The sequence below is a fragment of the Anastrepha obliqua genome, chromosome 3, assembly GCF_027943255.1.
Source record: "Anastrepha obliqua isolate idAnaObli1 chromosome 3, idAnaObli1_1.0, whole genome shotgun sequence".
Classification (NCBI taxonomy): Eukaryota; Metazoa; Arthropoda; class Insecta; order Diptera; family Tephritidae; genus Anastrepha; species Anastrepha obliqua.
In genome coordinates this window covers 74,715,378-74,736,705 of record NC_072894.1, presented here as the reverse complement: position 1 = coordinate 74,736,705, position 21,328 = coordinate 74,715,378, and the positions used below count along the sequence as shown (strand labels likewise).

Below are 21,328 nucleotides of genomic sequence, written 5' to 3'. Positions count from 1 at the left end.
CAACACAATCTAAGTTTTGTCGCAAACAAACCACCGCCTTATCCCCTGTTACGTTAGCAAATCAGACGATTACTTCAAATTCGATGAGAGCCGGTTAACGTTGTCACATTGGCCACATCTCCACAATTATTGTCACCTTGGGTTTCCAACCCGGGTCAATCGAATGTTTGTCACTCACAAACTCATTCAACTACGTCTCAAAAAAGAGGATCGACTATGTAATGGGTGGTAGAAAAATGTAGTTGAAGCAGTGCCTTGGCGTCCTAACTTTTCATTCAAATTTTCCCATCTGCGGACTTACCTCATTCGTTTTATACCATGAAATAATTACCACTTCTTTACATTTAGACTGTTTTGTTTAAATATAATTAAAGATTTATTTGAAACAAATAACTGTGTGTTATTACATTTACATTTAAGGGTTTATTTCATAAATTTAGTTTTTTACTTCTTAAAGAGTTCTTTTAATGATGCATTTTTATTTTTTTAATTTTTGTTTTTTTTTTTTTTATTTTTTTGGCTTTCTTCAATTTTTATGTTATAAATTTTCATATATATGAATGTATATATATATGTATGTATATATATACTTATATATTATTTACATACTCATACCTTTGTTTTGTATATATCCCATTGACATATGTAAATATTTTCAGCGTTGGATTTTCTATTCATTTTTACAGATCAGCTTCCTTTTGACATTTACTCTCACAAAAATTTTAGCAACTCTTACTTTATATACACATACCCAAGCAGTTTTATTTTCATTTTCGTTCTTGTAGGTATCCTAATGGTCCACATACTCCACATTTTAACACTAAACGTACATAATTTTATGTTTATTAAGAATAATGATTATTTAAATTTTTTTTCAAGATTTAAAATCTAATTCTAGGTACATCAATTGATTTAATATATTCCCGTTTTCATACTTTGACATTAGTGTATAATTAATAAAAAAATTTAAAAATCGCTTATTAATTTTTTATGCAATTATAATAATATTTATATGTATGTATATTAATTAGTGATAAAATAAATTCAGGCTTTTTTATTGAATTTGAACGATTTATTTTGTTTTATATTTAAAGTTTTTTCCTTTAGTTTGCTTAGGAATTACTTATATCTATATTTCTATAGAAATCGAGTGCAAGCAAAGCTTCAACTATATTTGACAGCAGAGAAAATACTTCCTATTGGACCCGTTAAGTTGGGCAAACTGTAAACTAAATTCAAATTGCTCACTTGAGATGATGTAAAAACCATTCTGAAAAGCTATGAAACGATGGATACTTAACATATACATCAGCATGTTTCGTTTTATGGTTTTAGGCATTTTTAAGCCTTCTGCAAAAAAAGAACAATGCCGACAGTTGAGACGTGAAGGATGTCGAAGAAAAGTTGCATTTTATTGCTTGTTTCGAAAAAATAAATTTCTAAAAAAAATTAATTAATAAATAAATAAAAGGTACTGGGTAAGATTTTTTATGCAGCTCACTATTTAAGTCTAATGAATATTAAACAAAAAATATAAATAAAAGTGTGATATTGGCCAAAAACTCTAAATGATGTCCAACGTGTCAACGAATCAAAGATTTGGTCCTCAACAATCGTCCATTACCTTGTTGATGTTGTTGGCATGTCGGATGGATCTATTCAAATAGTTTAAGAAAACTATGCCTCTAGAGCAGTGTGGGCTGGCTCTTGTACTGACCTATATAATTTTGCTACATCTACATATCAATCAATAAACAGCTGAACCTAAACCATTCCTATAAGTTTTAATAAATGAAAAAGTAACTTTTGGATATTCGTTAAAAGTATTTAGGTTCTTGTTGGCACAAACTGTCGGGCTTGGTACCTGTGTGCTGCAACCATATTGTGACTTATGGATAACGCTAAGAAAAATTTTCGCATTGTCTAGTTAATATTGACTTTAATCCGAAGTTAGATGGCTTGGAACAAGAATTTCGTTTTCATCAAGACCTGGTTAGCTAAAGTACGATGGAACACCGATTTTTAAGGCCGAAACCGAACCGAACTACCGCCAATCTCAGTCGGAGCTGAACTTTTTAAAGGTTACAAGTAATATGCAGGCAACAACTTTTTAAAAATCCAAAAGGGTACTTAAATATCAATCACATTAACTTCTGTTCATAACATATACAAACATATGTGCTTATGTTATTAAAATCACAAAAAACAGAAATTATTTTTCAAGGAAAAAAACATGCACTAATTATTTAATATTCGTAGTTGAATATTTTTATCCTTATCAGAATTTTCACTTGGCTGGCAGCACCGTCTATCGGTATAGAACTGACTTGGAGCACTGAATAATTGCTCACTAGCCACAAGCGATGTAGAAGAAGCTGATATTTCGAAACAACTTAAAAAAGTGTACGCTTTGAAAACATCACTCAAAAATGTGGCAAAAACTATAACTTGCTCAGATATTTTTTAAACAAAAAAGTTGTAAGAAAAGTTCTGCCGATTTCGGTTATTTTTTGGCCGAAACCGAATAGAAATTTTGTATCCGAAAATGGCCGAGCCCGAAGTTCTCTCGTTCTCTATGGTTAGCGTACGTCGGGTTACTTTTATCATTGCGCATATTTTAGAAAAAAGAAATATCAAAAACCCACTATAAGTACACGAAATCTTTACATTAGCTGATTTTTGTGTGAAATTGTTATATGCAATTTACCTGTTGTTTTGTATGTTTATCTCCGCCATCTAGGGCTATTTTGTTTACTGTAATAAATTAATTTTGGTAATGGAGGATGAGAAAACAAGAAACTCACTGGCAAATTTTTTTAGCGCCGCAACAGATTTATTTATAACAAGAGCGAGATGCGCAGGAAGCAACATGCGACACCGCAATATTCTTTTATAAAAAAAATATATATATTTATAAGCTTCCTAAAAAACTAGAGAAAAACTTAATTTTAATATAGTTTGAAACGCAGTCAGTTTCCCCAATGAAAATCATTTGAAAATTTATTTACATTTAATTTGTAATAAATAAATGGGTTATGCTGTCATCGGACACTAATAAATTCATTTTATAATGGAGAATAAAAAAGAAATTGACAGCCACATTTTTCGAGCGCAAGAAAGATTTATTTACTAATAACACTAGGGTGTAGCTCTTTCGATATATACGCATTAGGGTGGGCCAATTCGTATGTAAGGATTTTTCTCGACTTTGTTTTTGGCAGATTCAGGTTCTATATATAATTCTAAGACAGAAAGTCCAGAACATGAGTGTTTTTTGATTAGCATAGCTATAAAGATAAACTTTGCATATCAAATCCCCCTTTAACCTACTGAGGACTATTAAAAGCATCCATTTATTCTACTCTCCTAAAATCTCAGCAGTTCTATAGAGGCCTGGAATATAGAAGATTCATTATATTTTTTATGCCTTTACCACGACAGTCGGTTCTACGTCACCGACTGTCACTCCAGCAGCATTCCCCCTACATAAAAGGGAATAGTTTATGCTGTTACAAGAACAGCCCGTGATTATCTGGGACGGTAATTTGACCATATCCAAATTTGAAGCGAACGCAATCTAAGATTTGATTTTCTATTTGAAGTCTAGGGCACAGTTCAGTTTAGATACCGTCTGAGTGTTATACTGTGCCAATGGTTGTTCAGATCAAACAATTCTTGCTTATATCATTTGTTGGGCTTGCATATGCAATTCATAAATATTAAATGGTCTACAAGCCTGTTTGCTGAATGGGGGTTTTCTGCAGAGGGTTCAAACTTATAAGTACATACACAATGCGGTTCTTGGAATTTTACTCCAATGCAGAAAAGTTGAAGAATAAATGACTTATCCAAGAATTATGCGGTATAAGATTTGGCTTTCCCAAGTACCGTGTACGTCAGTACGGAAAATAAACAAACTAAAGAAAGGAAGAATTAGCGAAAGTGAGTGGAAAGCCAGGAATATAGAATTAATCGTGCGCACATTGGCACACAAAGGTTTGTATATTTTCACACCAACGACACTCAGTTGTCAAATTTGCCAAAAGCTAAGGTAAAGCTTTTCGGATGGCGCCAACTTCTGTACTTTCTTCATCGAGAGACTTAACCAATCACTCTTTTAATCATAATCAGGGTTGGGAAATTTCACCATATTAGAAACCAAATTGTGTTGAATTAATTCTAAATTGTTGCAGCTAGTTTCATGTGTGTCAAGATTTTCTGGAGGAGAGCAGCTCTCTTGTTCTTCTAATACAAATCTCTATTCCGTTAAAGAAATAAGGATGATAGATTAACAGATTTGGCCAATCTGCTACGGTGAAAAACAAAATGGTGCAAACAACTTCAGTAGCCACGTTATAGGAGATTCGCCAGCCGAATTCAGCACGATCCTTTTACACGTGTTCACACACTCGCCCAATCAGTCGAGTTCAGTCAATCTCAGTTTTTTCGTAAACAAACCGCTGCCATGATCGAGGTGACGTCAAACAATCAGCTGATTCTTGCAAATTTGCTCAGACCTAGTCGCACAGTTAGACCTTGGTTACGCCTTCTGAATTCGCTTCACCATGTTAATTGTTGTTATTGCGTATGCCATTTTGCAGGTGAAACCTAAATTTTAAATGCTAATGCAAAAGCTAAGTAGTACCGGAAACAGCTGAGTTTTTGGTGTTACCTGTCAGCCCATGTATGAGAAAAGTAAAAAAATATGGAAGAAGTTAGTGTTGAACTACCAGAGAACGTCTCTACTAAAGAAGCAGCACTCTTGGCCTAATTCGCTAAGTAAATTCAACTAATTTATTTCAAAATTCAAAAAAGCCGATACGAGTAAAAATGAAATGTCAAAGACAAGCGCTGTCAAATAGAACTTTGTGCTATTTGAAATTTTAAAAACCTTCAAGTGAGTGAAGCAAATCTGCCATCTGGTCAAATTTCACATTTCAGTATATTTGTTTTCTTTTTTGACAGTTGTCGGAGAAAAACAAACACGGCAAGCTTGCTTTGGGCTTGTATCTTAGGGCTGGTGAATAAGGTGAATTTATTAAAGGTGGTACCCAAGGCGAATTGGGTATCTAAGGTGGCGCCATTAAAAAACAGTTACTTTATTTTTCGCGATTTTGACAAGTCTGACGTCAGCTCCCTTCGCAATACGAAACAAACGAACAAAACTAACAAAAGTAAGAGAAATTTCATGTTTGTGAAAATTCAGTGAATGGCTTGGTAATATTTTAATTTGAGAGAAAACTAATGAAAACGAAGTGCCGCGTGTTAAATTGGGAAAGCTCAAATTAATATAAAGCCTCCAAATTCACTTTTGCGTTTTTATGCGGAAGACGCCGTGGCGTATGTGTGTGTGCGTATAATTTCTTCCGTTTGGTTATTTCCACAGCTTGCGCCTACTCTTCTTCACAAACAAGTAATTTCCCTTCCTTTTGCTTGTTCATTCATTTGCTCTTACGAGACGGCGAATTCGGAAGGCGCAATCGTGTTTTCTATCATTCTATGGGTGGTACCGGTAAATCAGCTGATTTGTGTTTTTTTCCTTTCGCCGTGCCGTGAAACAAGGCGATTTAATTATTTGTTTTCTACTTTGCCGATACTTAGCTTTGACAATCAAACCTACAAAACATTGTTGTTGGTCTGGTGCCATCAACTTTAATTAATTCGCATTGGCTGGTGAATATGTTTTTTAATATTAAAATAAAAATATAACGTGAAAATATTATACTGCCGTGATTAGAATTCAAACAAAAACAAAACTATAATAATTACAATTTTACTTAGCTGATGTTATTACAGATTAATTCTTTTACGCCAGTCGCGAAGCAACAGTCGCGTATTGCGAACCAGCGTTTTGAAGATTTGTAAGCTTAAGAAGGAGCTGCAAGGCGAGTACAGTTAGTACAAGCTGCCGTAATAACAGGCAGACAAGTAATGTTGGACAAGTACAGTTTGATGACAAAAAAAAAAAATACTTTCACGCTGTCAAACGTAATTGAACCCTTCATAAAGCTGTCAAAATTTCTTAAAAATAACATTTTCTAGAATTAATTTGTTAAAACTATTACTTCATTTACAATTTCACACTTTGGTTAATATAATAACTAGTTACAAAAAATCTAAAAAATCGCGCAACATAAATCTTTCGAAATCATGAATGTAAACGGGACAATCTTTACCGTTTAAATGAATCTCCATACAATGTAACATACATACATATGAACTTACGGTGACTTTACAAGTTTTCAGACGTGCACCTATGAAGGTATACACAATTTTTAAGTGCACTGTATGACATTATTAAACATTTTGCAAAGGCAATTATTTTACAGTAGCCAAGAGACGGCGCTACATATTTTACAAGGGACTTTTTTTACATGCGACCAAATAAATATATCCGTACATACATACTCGTATACTCGCATGTATGCAGTACATATAATTGCGCGCATGGAGTGCGAAGTTCAAGGTCCTTTTGTTTCATTATAATTTGGATAGTTGTAGCTACTCGCAAAATGTGTAATTGCAAAAAAGAAGCGAAATCCGGATCTCCATTAAGTATTTGCTATATGTTTTTTGTTTTTCTCGAACGTTTTGCTGGCGGTGAGCGCTAAGTGCAGAGGGGCGCTTAGTAGATAAGCACAGTAAACATGTATAAATTAAATAATTTGTAATACAATTATTTGATAAAAAGTGTGCATTGATTTGAAATATGTACGTATGTTTGTTTTTATAATTTATTATTGTTATTGTAAGTGCATGTTTTGATATTAGTTGCTAAACGGCGAGAGTTTTGAATTGATTTTAATATGTACTTGTTTTATGTACTGTAAGTTCTGCAATTTTTTTAAATACTTGGGTATGTTGCATATGAGTTTTGGTTGCTTATCAAGTTTTTGTTTTAATTTGTTGTTTTAATTCACATTTTTTAATTTTTTGCCCATTTTATATTTGTTTGTGTTTTGGTATTTTACTTTTAATCATTCCATCTTACAATTATTATGGTAGTTACTAATTGTTGTTTTTGCTTTTTGTTTTGTAATCAAAAATTTCGCTTGCCAGCTTTGCAAGGTATGCACTTCCTTTCAGCTATTTTGATGGATTCGAAAATAATTTGAATTTGACACTTTAAGTTAAATTCTAGTAAAAACTGTTTTCTTCACATTTCTCTTAGCTTAAAAACTACTAATTGCTTTCACACAAAAACGATAAACTGGAAACGCACAAAAAATATAACACTTAAAATAAATGTAAGCAGAAATGTCAAATATAATATTATAGTAAATGTACATGGTAATTTTGTTGTTGGCATACATTCATACGCTTTGAACGCCGCATTTATTTGCATATTTATTAATTTTTGTCGTCTATAGTCGTAAAAGCGAAATGGAAACGTTAGATCGGAGTAGAAGAAAAAAAAATATTTATTACATAAACTACACTTAAGGAAGCTTGCCGGGAGCATCCGGCCGAGCTGTAAACGTTCGAATTGAGTTGAATGACTAATTGAGTTTTCGGTCTCTTTCATGTTCGTACACTTCCTACTTTCTACTGCCGGCTGCATATTACTTATCACCCACTACCTGCAGGCTACTGTCTCCTTTTTTGTCTGCTGTCATAACCGACGAATTACAGCCAATTGTTGTACACCCACACATTTACCCATGGCATCCTGCTACACATTCAGCATTGCTACTTATGCAAGCAGCAGATACAGTATGCTGACATATACATACATATATATGTATGTTGGTGTATTTTTGTAGCTAAGTACGCATGAGGGTGCTGTTAACAGCGCTTTGTAGGCATTCAAGGATGCGTGTGCGCTGCACAATTCTCCTACGCCTGGCACTAACATCGGATATGGCAAATTATACTTGCCTGTGTGGCGTAAATTGGCCGCATGCGTTAAAGACACTTTATCACTTTATTCTTACGCTTACTTGCTTTGGTTTTCCCATTACTACATTTTGATTTTTTAACTTTGTTAGATTACATTTGCAGCAAAGAGTTTTTTATTCAATTATGTGTTTCCTTATTGAAGTGCGTCCGAAGAAAATCATATGTAAGCAAGCACTTGCGCAGCAGTTACAATGCAAGGTGGTAGGCATTGTGCAACGAACTTGCAACGCAGGATGTGACTTTGATTTGCCGGAAGCGTTCAAAAAATATTAAAACATGACACGCCTACTTGCTAGATGAAAGCAAGAGCAGTAATAAGCTTACCAAAGTAGTTTATCTAATGAAAATAGAAAGGAAAAGAAAAGAGAGTCAACACTACCGGCTACTACCTAACCAGATTCAACTTATCTACTAAATTCGTGATATACATATGTATGTACATATATATGTATGCAAAAACTGTGTATGTATGCTGTAGCTGAAAATGCGGTATACTGACATGCAGTCAACTTGGAAGTAGGCATAAGGGTCTAGTTATACTAGGAAGGCGTTATATGAAATGGGAAAGTAGCGCACAGGGAAACTTCACATTGCACATTTTCTCCATTTTGATAACTCCTTAGTACAGTGCCAATTATATAACCTGTAAGAACTATTATGCTTTTCTGTTCAGTCTTGAAGAGTATAGTCGCCATATCTCTAACTAAAAGCTTCTATAACTTAGTATAGTGGATGTCTAGAAAGACCCAAGCCTCTTCTGTGAACTACGGTAGAGATTTTTAAGAATATGTGGATGACGGATTATCTCTTTGCTACTGAAAGAACTCGAAAATTAATATACATGCCAATTTTTTTATTGAACCTGGCAAAGAAGTACCATGGAGTAATAAAAGTATAGGTATCACCATCGGACGCGTCCCCAGGCGACAGATCGGGAAAGACTCGCTATCATGCAGGATAAGGGAAAATAAATTACCATTCGCAAACCAAAACTAATAAACACCTGCTTGGAGGTATGGATAGTTCAATTATCACCAAGCTAGAGTAGGATGGCTAGCAACCTACTTACCTAAAACACAACATGCTAACGAATCGTCGATGCCCTATGCTGCAACTAGGAGTTACAGAATCCTATACATATATAATATATATATCTTTTTTAATATATCTTTTCAGGTAGCCCAGCAACACTTCTACTGCTGGTAATACCAACTATAAATTCCAGAATAGTCAGAGACTGTAAGTCGATGTCAAGCTAAGTTAAGAGAGAGCTACACATGCAATTCTTACGAATTAAGAATAAATCAAATTTCGATTACAACAAATCAAATAGACAAGGCTTTCTATGAATATTTCTATACTAACAGGGACGTTTATAACTCTCTGTTCTGCAGTTTCTTAAAGCAAATTGAGATCTCCGAGCCCTCCTAAACAAACAAAAGTAGGTTCATTGGCACTTTCTAGTGTTTTTTAGATAGTAGTGAATTGCACCGACGGACTCTAAGAGATTTTTCAGCAGCAAGCGCATCTAAGTGGCACTTTGTGAGCCAATTCAGTCCTACTATTCCAACCAACCCACCAGATATGAGTACTTGAGAGTAGAACAAGAGCACTGCTCAAATTTTTATGGTATTATGCCTGAATAATCGGTGTATAATTGGAGATGTTTGGGCGAGTTTCTACTCCAATTTTTAGGGCGCACCTCTTGTTGTCTTTTAAATAAAGGGCTCTACAATTTAATATCGCCTGCGAAAAGCAAATGGATTTTATGAAAAGTTTTTTCATAGCAGAAAGTCACTTGAAGAGTTGCCATTACCTTACCGGTGACTTTAAGTAGTTAACAACTTTTTCTATAATTTGAAGTTTCATGCCCACAGTAGACACTGAACCTGCAAGCAACGAATGATGGGCATGCGTAAATCCACTGTATTGTAGCAATTGCGAATATATAGAGAATAAAGTATCTCAAATAATGAATCAGGAAAAATTAGAAAATTTAATTTTTTTTTAAAGGGAGGTGAAAATAGACTTTTTATATTTTAAACTGGACTTACATATGTTTTTAGGGAAATCCACAGATTAAAAATTTTTTCCTAAGTTATTACTTCTACGACAGTACTGTGTAAGTCATTTAGTTTTAAGCGAGAAAAGTCTTGTAATAATAAAATAAAATTTTAAAACTTCAAATTTTCAAAGAAAAATTACCATTCGGTATACTCGAAAACTCTTTTACAAAAAACCCAATTCAGTCTTACAACTCAATTCATACGTTTCCTGGTCTTTTACAAATGCTCCACTGCCATTAATTTGTTTTTTGTTTTACATATGTATGTATGTAAATAAACACATTTGTATATGTTTTAGGTAATTACGTTTGTATATTTTATTTAAAGAGTCCTAACTACTGCTTAGAGTTTTAAAAGCTGTTGCTACCACTGTTGCTTGCGCGTGCACTTCAACTCATACGTACGTTTGGGTGTGTGTGCGTGTGTGTGTATGTATATCATCGTATATACGCATCCTTGAATGTATATTGTGTTTAGCTATGTGCGTCGTTCCAACTACCTCTGTCGCCGTCCCATCAATCGACATACCATAGATAGTTGTGCTTCTCTTCTCCAGCGTTTACCTTCATAACAGTCCGCTTATTGACCATCGTTGCGACCACATTTAGAAGAAAAAGTCTTCCACATCACCGTTGTTCTCAGTAGTATCGCTGCCAATACCGATTTCAATACCTATACCTAATCCAATGCTTATGTTATCGTCGACATTACTAAGCTCATCTTCGATATTATCTTGCCCGCTAATATTAAGTTTGATGGGTGGTATGAAGTCTGTATTTGTGTTGTTGGCAGATTTGGTGGGCGTGGCCGTGTCTATTGTTTCGTCTTGTTTGTACTTCATTGTATCCGCCAGCGGATTGCCCAGTACCTCAGTGACGTCTACTATGGGCCCTAGCGGATCGAAGGTGTCGTCGAGTAGTACGCCACTCTCAATAGCTGCAACAGCTTCCTCATAGTATCAGTTAAGATCTTTTCGAAAACTGTCTTCGATTGTAGCATCGGCAATCATTATCGAGTTCTGATCTGCTAGTAAATCTAGTGCAGTCTCGTCCATTTGACCCAAATCCAGATCGAGTGAGTCGAAAATTTCACGCGACGAATAGTCAGAGAATATGATCGCCGGTATGTTGGTGTTGGTCGGTGTATTAGCGTGATTTTGTTGATGATGATGGTGTTGTTGGTGTTGCGTCGTCGGCTGGTGTTGATGGTGGTGCGCCGACGCATTGTTTGCGCCATTACCGCCGCCATGTGACGCTGGGGATACTCCGCCAGTTAATGTTGTTATGCCCGGCGACGATGATGACAGTGGGGAGGCGTGGTGCGGCGAATGCAGTGGTGAATGATGAGGTGATGGTTGTGCAGAGTGTGAGTGCAGTGACAGCGTCATATGTTGGTGTTGTTGATGATGCGGCGATTGTGTATTTATAGGAATCGGTAGTGGAGACGAGGGTGACGGCAAACAACCCAAGGGTGAAGGTATGGGTGACGAGTTCACTTCGTTCGCTTGCGTCAGATTTACATTATTGTTGCTAATGCGACATGGACCGTTTGTATTTGTGTTGCTGTTAACATTGTTGCCTCCACCGGTGCCATTATTATTTAACAGTTGATTCGTCATAATACGTGTCGCTTGCAGTTGTTGTTGCTGAGTGTTATTGTTATTGGTTGTGCTGTTACCGCTGTTGGAGTTGCAATTGCTATCGTCACTTCTACTGCTATGCGTTACTGTCGTCGCCGTTGACGTTGACACGCCTGTCAGATCACCAAAGTCTAATTGTTTGTTCTGGGTTAGGCTCTGGGAATATGGCGAACCATTCCCACCGCTAACGAAGTCATCAAAATCTAACGTAGTGAAGCTATTCTGCTGCTGTTGTTGACGCTGAAAATGTTGTTGCAACTGTTGTTGTTGCTCGGGCGAGGAATTGCTGTCACCTAGCGTAAATTGCTCAAAATGGTTGTGAAACGAGGGATTCAGACTATTGTACCCAGTCGTTTCTAGCGCACCCACAGGAATAGCAGGAGAGTAACGATCGAATGTCTGAATACTCTTTTCATTATAGCCCTGTATGCCTTGGCCGATGACGCCGGCTTGCGGATGCCGTATTGGACTGGCAGGCGCGCTGATATGTACCACATCGTTTCCCGATACGGACGTCAGCAATCCCGGAGAGGAGCCTGGACTGGGTGGATTCAGTGGTTGACGGTAGTCTGTAAGATTGCCCGTCGAGCTGGCGGCACCCAGTGTAGGCAGGTTGGTGAAATTGCCGCTTTGTGCGGTGTTTTGTGTGGCGGGGCCGTTGCCTGTAGGTGATTGCACGGCGAGATTTGTGAAAGACAAATGTGGTGATGTTTGCGCAGCTGTCGGTGTGTTGGCGGCTGATGTGGGTGAGTGCTGCTGCTGTTGATATGGCGATGGCGGACCGCCACCCCCACCACCTCCATTGCCATTGCCAGCAGCAGGGCTAAAGGGACTCGAAGACTGATCTCGATCGCGGCCGTTGTTGTGAGGTGACAATATTGGCGAAAGCGTTTGCTGTTGGTGCTGCGGCTGCGGCTGCTGTTGCTGGTGGATCAATTGCTGTTGTGCAGGCGAGTAATGTAATGAAGTCAGATCCGGCAATGAACCCGTATTGGCGAGCGCCAGCGATTGCTCTTGTAGGGACTTGAATATATTATTTATTGGCATGTTGCAGTTTGTGTATTTGGCATTGAAATGTTGTGGATGTTGCTGCTGTTGGCTAACACTACTCGCTGGCTGTTGTGCATGTTGCTGCGGATGGTGTTGTTGGACATGCTGCTGTTGTGCTTGTTGATGCATATGCTGCTGGTGCTGTTGCTGTTGTTGCTGCTGCTGCTGAAAGTGTTGCTGCAGCTGTTGATGTTGCTGCTGCAATTGCAAGTGTTGCTGACTATGATGTAGGTGTTGCTGAGAGTGTTGTTGTTGTTGCTGATGATGATGCATCATTTGACCTTTTCGTCTTTGTGCTTGTGGACTAAAACTGCGGCCAATATTTGGCGAATGAGATCGTTGGTTGTGATGCTGGTAGTTTGCATGCAGCACATTCATATCACCGGGCAGTCCGCCAACGCCAGCTATGCCACCCGGACCAAAACCACCTTCCGCCGCCACCGCCATACTGAGTGTTTGATGAAGTGCCGAATCTGAATTTGAGCGACGCCAACTACTGTCCATTGGCGGGCTGAGATAGGCGTTGTTGTTCAAGACCGCGCCCATGCCGACTGCGACGCCAGCGTTGCTGCCATATGGCGAACGGTCCTGTTTACGCTCCGAGGGGCGTCGCATGGGACCGACGCCTACACTGCGCCCTCTAGACTCGCGTACATTACTACTACTTGTGCCCCCACCACTGCCAATACTGGTGCTATCTGGTGAGGCACCACCACTGCCACTACCTGCAGTATTTACAGCTGGACCATTGGTGCTACCATCACCAGCGCCACCATTCCCGCCTCCTCCTCCGCCACCTACACCTGAACCACTTACTAAACTGGCATTTGTGGCGTGATTGCTGTCAATGTCAGTATTTACTAAACAACATTCAAGTATCTTCTGATTCGCTTGAGTATCATCCATTTTAGTTGCGTAAACCTCTTTCATAATTCGTTCGAATTCAGCAGTGCCCTCTTGTTGGCGCTGCTTCTGTAGCGCAATTTTCTCACTAAATTTACGCGGATTGGCCATCTTCTCTCAGTGGCACTTGCCAGCGGTTGCGCTAGGTCGTCGATATTTGTTGTTATTGCCGCTGTGGGATAAACGCGTGAGTCGGCCTTATGCCGCTTCCCTCTAACGGATTATGTTTGTTCGTCTGTGTTGTTGTGCTGCTTGCGAAAGCGTCAGTATCTGGCGTGCGGTAGCCGGCGTTTATGGTGGTCGATATTGATTTTTTTTTAAAGCACAACCGTATTGAACGACAACAACCGACGCATTGATAACACAAAAGACGAAATGGGTACACGTAGCGAAGCGAAGCGCACAAAAGTAGGGAATCCACGAATATAGTTGTTGTGTCGGCGATTGTACCAAGCGAAGGCGCGCGTCGGTAAATGTATGCGGCGGCACAATTTTTTCGCCATATATCCATGAAAGTGATTATTATTTTTATAGATGTCGTTGTCGTTTTTTATATTCGCCGTTGTCATTGTGAAGAGTGGCAAAAGAGATGAAAAGAAAAGCAGAACATTCATTTATTAGACAAAGAAGGCACATTTTTGTGTATATTAACAGTGAAAGAGGAAGAATGCAGTGTAAATGCAAACTAGGTAGATGCACAACGACAATTAAAGCGAATATGGATGCGGCCGTGCAAAGAATTTAAAAATTTTAATAGGTTAAAATACTTATAATTAATTTATGGGCGATTAATGATGGGTGGGGGCTCCTGCAAATGGCCCTGGTCCTTTGGTTACTCACATGAAATACCATTATAGCGAAAATTGTTTGCGTGTGTACGCGTTCGCATGTATGTACGCGAAATGCTTTGTGTGTAATTATATTATTTTGTGTGCTTTTGCGACAAAAAGGCAAGTAAGAAATTTGTATTTAAATTACTTACTTTTCTTTTAATTAAATTTGTGAACTACTCATATAAAAAATTTTTACCACATTAATATGAAAATACTAAGAAGAGGTAAAATAGTATATTTGTTTTCATTCAACGCTTCAAGCAGTAAGAAGGCGTTGTTCCTAAGCAACGGCAGGTGGCCATTCCCACTACTTAGGACTATTTAGGCTAATCACCTACCCTGTCAGAAATCAAAAACAGATTAACGAAACCAACGCAAGACTGAGTCTTGTCGAAGCCCTATGCTCCCGAGAGGAGTGAACAAGGGGGGAAAAATATATAGTCAGCATCATTAACTTTAATATCTTCATATGTCCGGTCAAACTTGGTGTATATTTTGCGCAAGTTGTGGAGGAAATTGTCTCCAAATTAGCCGAATTTGAGTTGCTAACTGTTTGACCGTCCAAACTTGTTTTTCTTTGAGTTTTTGCTTACGGGGTTAGGGGTAGTCAGAATTTTCAAAAAACCAATTTTTTTTGCATTTTCTTAAAGTATAATGTTTTAAAAATATTGTGTAAAAATTTGAAGTGAATCCGACAAATACTTTTCAAGTTATTCAACAATTAACAAAGGGCGCTCGGCCGCTCCGGAGCCGATAGCAAAACTTTAAATGCGTTTTTCTCAAAACTATGTTTTTCAAACTGGTGAACACTGTAACTTAAAAACCGCTACGTAGATTTCAATAAAATTTATACAGCTTTTGAAAAACATAAAAAACTTGTGCCTGATCGAAAAATTTCGATTTTTTTTTAACAATTAACTGTTGGTTTTTTTTTCTAAAATCTGGAAAAAATTTTCTGAGGCCGCCATTTTGTTCATTTTGAAAAAAAAAAAACTTCGATCAGGCACAAGATTATATATTAATCAAACTAATTTTTCCTGTCCGATTGGTTTTAGATGAATCTGCAAGGACTTGTGATGTTCACCGCAAGGGACTTCTGGAGAAACGGGCTTCACACAAACAGCGATAACTTTTGCAATTATTAATTTTTTTTTTGAAATTTTGGTGAAGTCAAGTTAAAACATGATGTTTTTATGCTATGTTTTTATTTTTGTTGAATAAATTAATTAAGTAGCAAAAAAAAATTCGTGAAAATCATCATTTTTTCGGGCCTCTGACTACCCCTAACCCCTTAAGGCCGCCGTAGCCGAATGGGTTGGTGCGTGACTACCATTCGGAATTTACAGAAAGAACGTAGGTTCGAATCTCGGTGAAACACCAAAATTAGGAAAAAACATTTTTCTAATAGCGGTTGCCCCTCGGCAGGCAATGTCAAACCTCCGAGTTTATTTCTGCCATGAAAAAGCTCCTCATAAAAATATCTGCCGTTCGGAATGGACTTGAAACTGTAAGTCCCTCCATTTGTGGAACAACATCAAGACGCACACCACAAATAGGAGGAGGAGCTCGGCCAAACACCCAAAAAGTGTCGGCGCCAATTATACATATATATATTTTTTGTTTAAAAGGTTAGGGGTAGTCAGAATTTTCAAAAAATTGGATTTTTGCTTTGTATTTTCTTAAAGTATATATCTTAAAAATATTGTGTGAAAATTTGAAGTGAATCCGAAAAATACTTTTCGAGTTATTTAACAATTAACAAAAAGCGCTCGGACAAAAACTAACAAAACCAAAAACTTGAAATGAGTTTTTCTCAAAACTATGTTTATTGAACTGGTGATCTCTGTAACTTAAAAACCGCTTGATAGATTTCAATAAAATTTATACCGCTTTTGAAGAAGATAAAAATTCGTGCCTGGTCGAAGGATTTTTTTCAAAATTTCGATTTTTTAAACAATTAATTCTCGGTTTTTTTCTCGAAAATCTGAAAAATCTTCAGGTCGCCATATTGTTATTTTAAAAAAAAGCGTCGATCAGGCACAAGATTATCTATTAATAAAACTAATTTCTCTTATCCGGTCGATTTTAGATGAATCTCCAATGACTTGTGATAATCACCGCAAGGGATTTCTGGAGAAACGGGCTCCACACAAACAGCCATAACTTTTACAATTATAATTTTTGTTTTGTTTTGCTAAAGTCAAGTCGAAACATGATGTATTAGTGCTATGTTTTTGTGTTTGTAAAATAAAGCAATTGACTAGCAAAAAAAAAAAAAATAATGAAAATCATTATTTTTTAAGGCCTATGACTACCTAACCCCTTAACTCTTGCCCAAATATTTTCAATAGGGTTGGCATGAGGTGACCATGAAGCCCAATTCAACATTTCAATCCCATTTTGCTGTTTCCGCTCCACATACCTTCGGCTTTGATGTTTGGGATTGTTATCTTCTTATGAAATCCAAGGTTGACTACTTCTTTCAAAGATCTTCGCAGCTGATAATAATTATGTTTTTTGGTAAATTTTATTCATCAAGGCAGCATTTTAATTGCACAGCTGTGCGATTCTTCTTGATTGAATGAGATATAAAATTTCCTTTATCATCAACAGTTTTCGGCAAGAGAGTACGTGGTTGAACTCCTTAATGCCTCATGTGCCATGTAGGTGTAATAGTAGCCTCAAGCTGAGATCGTATTTCTATTTGAGTATAGCCTTGGAAATAATAGTCCCCCATGATACCATGTGTCGTAAAAATAAATCTACGTATTATATTTCCCAAAGGTTTTTTTAATTAGTAATCTGTAGCTTGCATTGTATAAAAGCGGTCGGGTAACGCTAGATGGCATTAGAAAATTAAAATTTCATACTAAAAAATACTTCTGAGTCAGTTTTATGACTGCTTGAGAAAATGTGCCACATCATTTAAAAATTTTTTTTGTTCTTGGATAAAGATAAAAACTTGTTTATGGTGTAAGTACATTAACAGCTAATCGTGCGCAGTTTTGATTTCGTCGATGCGGTTCTATTTTGATCTTATGTTTGCTGCACTACGTTAAGGAAGGCACATTGCAGAAAATTTCAAAAAATTTCGTTGGGAATTATTTGAATTAGGTTAGATATACCTAAAACCAAGTTGGATGTATGAAAGAAATCATGGACAGAATTTCCATCTGCGAATCGCTGAAAAAATGCAATAAAATTGACTCATTGCCTGATGTAGACGGTAATTGGCAATGAAAGATGGGTCAATTATGATAACGTCAAACGAAAACCAAAATAAGATTTACAGGGAATCATCTACTATTGCCCTACGTGGTCTATTGTAATGCACGAAGGTAGGAGTCGCCCAGAAGTGATCAACTTTGGCCGAAAGTAGATTAATTGTGTCCCATCAGAGCTATGCTAGTTCACAAAGCATTAGTGACTTGTCATGAGTTTTACTGAAAGGCTTTTTTGCAATCACCATTGGTCCAAACCTGGACGCAAGTAATTACAATCTGTTCCTATCTACAGGTATGGCGAATGATACAGCTTAAGGGAATCTTTTGAATTGCGACTGTTCTAGTTTGCCAATAGGCACGATAGTTCCCATGTAAGAGATATAATGGAATTGCCTTCAAAATATCAACAAGTTATGAAACAAAACTATAGGCGCCATCGATTCTGCACTTCTCCGCTCTATATCTTTGGGCTCTGCTCACTTCACGAAAAAGTTTAATGTGAAAGCTACTACAAAGTTAAGGAGCAAGATTCGCTGCTAGCGCGTATGGTTATACCTCATAAAACTGGTTTAACCCATTATTTTCAATGTTGCCAACTCTCTTTTAAGAAGTTCATTAGACCGCATTCATGCTTGGAGACTTTTGTTTCTTTAAAATTATGAATTCTCTTTTGATGTTGTCCGTTGTGTTCCCACACCATGCAATTGTTAGTGTTTAGTCTAAAGTCCATAACAATATTGAGAAGAACAAGAACACAAAGGCAGAGTACGAGCTTCACAAGTAATGAGTTGAAGCAAGAAATGTTTCCCGGTATGAACGCGGTCTTGCCAATACTCGTTAAGTGCTTCCAAACAAATATAATTTTTGGCAGCTCTTTTTCAGTGCTAACAATGTATGTATACCTATATGTTTATTTATACCAGTTGTTTCACCTATTCATCCATTTGATAACTCTTGGCGAATCGAAGAGGCCTTAAGTTAAATAAGGCAATATTTTTTGAGCTAACGATACATTCAAGCAGTAAAACTTTAAAAACAAGTATTACAAGTATTCATTTTTGGAATAACTACCGATAACGTCCAAAATCCTAAGCAAACGATAGGTGGGCATTCTCACTATTTAGGACTGGTAGCGGCAGGTTAATGAATCAACGCACAACAATTCTAGTCGAGAGAGGAGTGAACAAGGAAAAAAATGCCCAAAATACTTGGATCGCATGACTTGGAATTACTCAATTGGGTCATAGTTCAAATATGACTAAGTCATGCCCTTTCACAATATGATTGCCGAATAGCGCTAATCTGTAAACTTTTAAAAACATACCTTGGAACATATGAAAGCAAAAGGATATTAATAAAAAAAAAAATACAAATTAGAAATAGCATAAATACAAAACACGTAACATGAAGAAACTGCATATACAGAAAAGGTTGATCAACCCTGTGAATCTATATTTAGCTTTGTGCATATTTTAAAAATTCTAAGCATGTATATACAGGGTGGCTGATGAATTTTGCTACATTAAGAAATTCAAATCACTTTTTTTTTAGTGTATGGAATTCATTTATTTTTTTTTAAAGTTGAAGGTCATTAAATTTTATTAAATGTAGCTTAACTAGTTTTAAAAATAATTGAATTTAAATGCCCCCCATGCTCGTTGACACAAGTGCGGCATCTTAGTAAAAAGTTGTTCATTGCTGCTTTGAGAGTTGCGACAGGAATAGCCGCAATTGTTGCCCGAATGGATTGTTTTAGTTCATCCAAATTTGTTGGCTTTGTTTTATAAACTTCTTGTTTACATAAACCCCACAAGAAAAAGTCAGGTGCAGTAAGGTCAGGCGGCCTGGGGGGCCAACGAAATTCGGAGTTTCTTGAAATCAGTTTATTAGGAAATTTTCGTCGCAACTCTGTCGTAACAGTCTGGGCTATGTGAAACGTTGCCCCATCTTGTTGAAACCACACAGAGTTGAAAGGAATTCTCTTTTGGCGTAGTTCTGGATAGAATAATTCTTTCAGCATTTTCAAATAACGGTCTCCAGTAACCGTAACGGTTTGACCACTTTCTTCAAAAAAATAAGGCCCGACAATACAGCGTGAAGAAACCGCACACCACACTGTCACGCGAAGAGGATGCAATTCCGTCTCGTGGAGTATCTGTGGGTTAGAAATACTCCATATTCGACAATTTTGTTTGTTCACATTGCAGTTTAAATCGAAATGGGCCTCATCAGACATGAAAAGGCAGTTTAACATGTTTTGGTCTTCTTCCACCATTTTCAGGAACTTCTGGCAAAATTCCAAGCGAATCGGCAAGTCTGCTGCATTCAGTTTGTTAACCATTTGAATTTTGTAGGGAAATAAGTCTAAATCTTTGTGCATTATTGTTTGCAAAGACTGTGGGCTGACACCAAGTTGAGCAGATAAGCTTCTTGTTGAAACTCTTGGATTGCTTTGTATAGCTGCAGCTACAGCAGCGATCGTTCCCTCCGTCCGAACTGGTGGGTTTCGATGATAAGGCCTTCTTGCGACTGTTCCTTGCTCAGCAAAATTATTCACCAGTCTCATTATGGTCCATCTGCTCGGGGGATCGCCGCCAAACATCCGCCTGTACTCTCTCTGTACCAAAACTACGGACTCCAGTGCGTGATAGCGGCGGACTATCCAAATTCTTGTTTGCGTGTCCCAGTTATCCATTTTAATAAATTTTAAAGATCAATCTGCAAATTAAAACAAAAATGGAACAGATAACTTAAAAAGAAAAAAAGTTATTCAATTTTTTTTTGGTAGCGGCTTTCATCAGCCACCCTGTATGTAGTACAAAGATTGCAAAAGATAAATAAAAAAATATATATGTAGCTGTGAATGGAATTCCTGCTGCACAGATTTGGCACACATTTTCTGTGAGTGGTCCAACTCCGCTAACGCTAATGCATTCAATTTACGCACACGTGGGCAGTTGTTTTGCTATAGCTGACGCTGCGGCTGCGACTGCGACTGCGGCCGCGTTGAATAGGTGTTGGTATTTTCCGCGTTGCCGCCTTCAAGCTATTTAACCGACAGGCAGTGATGCGCATAAATTCCACAAATATTTTTCTTTGCTGGGAATTTCATGCACCACAAGTGTTGCCTTTAGATTTTTGTTGCTATTCGCTTTTTTAGATCTGCTAAGGAATTTCGCCGGATTTCACTTTCTTCGCCTGCTTCATTTGCTCTATGGCAGACAAGTTGGCTGGGATTGGAGAACAGTTGGTTTGTTAACTGTACACGTAGGGAACGATTTTTCAAGACGAGCAGTTTCGTATTCTAGCATTTTCGGATACCACACGAAATTTTATGAAAAACAGTCCAAACAAAGCCCCCAAATTTTGAAAGAACCTATTTTTAATGAATAAGCAAATAGAGAGACAGTTATGGCTATGCAGATAGAAAGTAGAAAAGATACGCCAAAACACTTTTTTTTTATTTTTGATTAATGATTGATTAAAATTTTTTTTTTTGCAAGATTTAGTTGGATTTACATATAAAAAAATAGATATAGTAACAATATTAAAAAATCGCAATCATTAGCTATAAAATAATTAAATAAAAAATAAATACTAATGAAAATAAATACAAAAGAGGTATAAATAAGTTCTTCGTACCAAAAATTCCCAAGTGCTAGTTTGTATTAAACAAAGATAACAATCATAACACTTTAAGAGATGTCACGGTCT

General features: G+C 37.1%; 2 protein-coding genes across 2 annotated transcripts in view; one reads left to right on the top strand and one right to left on the bottom strand.

Moving 5' to 3' along the window:
* Nucleotides 1-453: 453 nt before the first annotated feature.
* LOC129242995 (transcription factor mef2A) overlaps nt 454-21,328 on the bottom strand; it is a 48,472-nt gene continuing 27,597 nt past the window's right edge. Inside the window, exon 3 of the mRNA XM_054879999.1 lies at nt 454-13,827. Within this exon, the coding sequence (XP_054735974.1) occupies nt 10,924-13,668 (2,745 nt within the window). The 5' untranslated portion in view covers nt 13,669-13,827 and the 3' untranslated portion in view covers nt 454-10,923. The remainder of the gene's footprint in view (nt 13,828-21,328) is intronic.
* LOC129242997 (uncharacterized) overlaps nt 5,964-21,328 on the top strand; it is a 153,585-nt gene continuing 138,220 nt past the window's right edge. The window contains exon 1 of the mRNA XM_054880001.1: nt 5,964-5,988. The gene's annotated coding sequence lies outside the window, so the exon portion shown is untranslated. The remainder of the gene's footprint in view (nt 5,989-21,328) is intronic.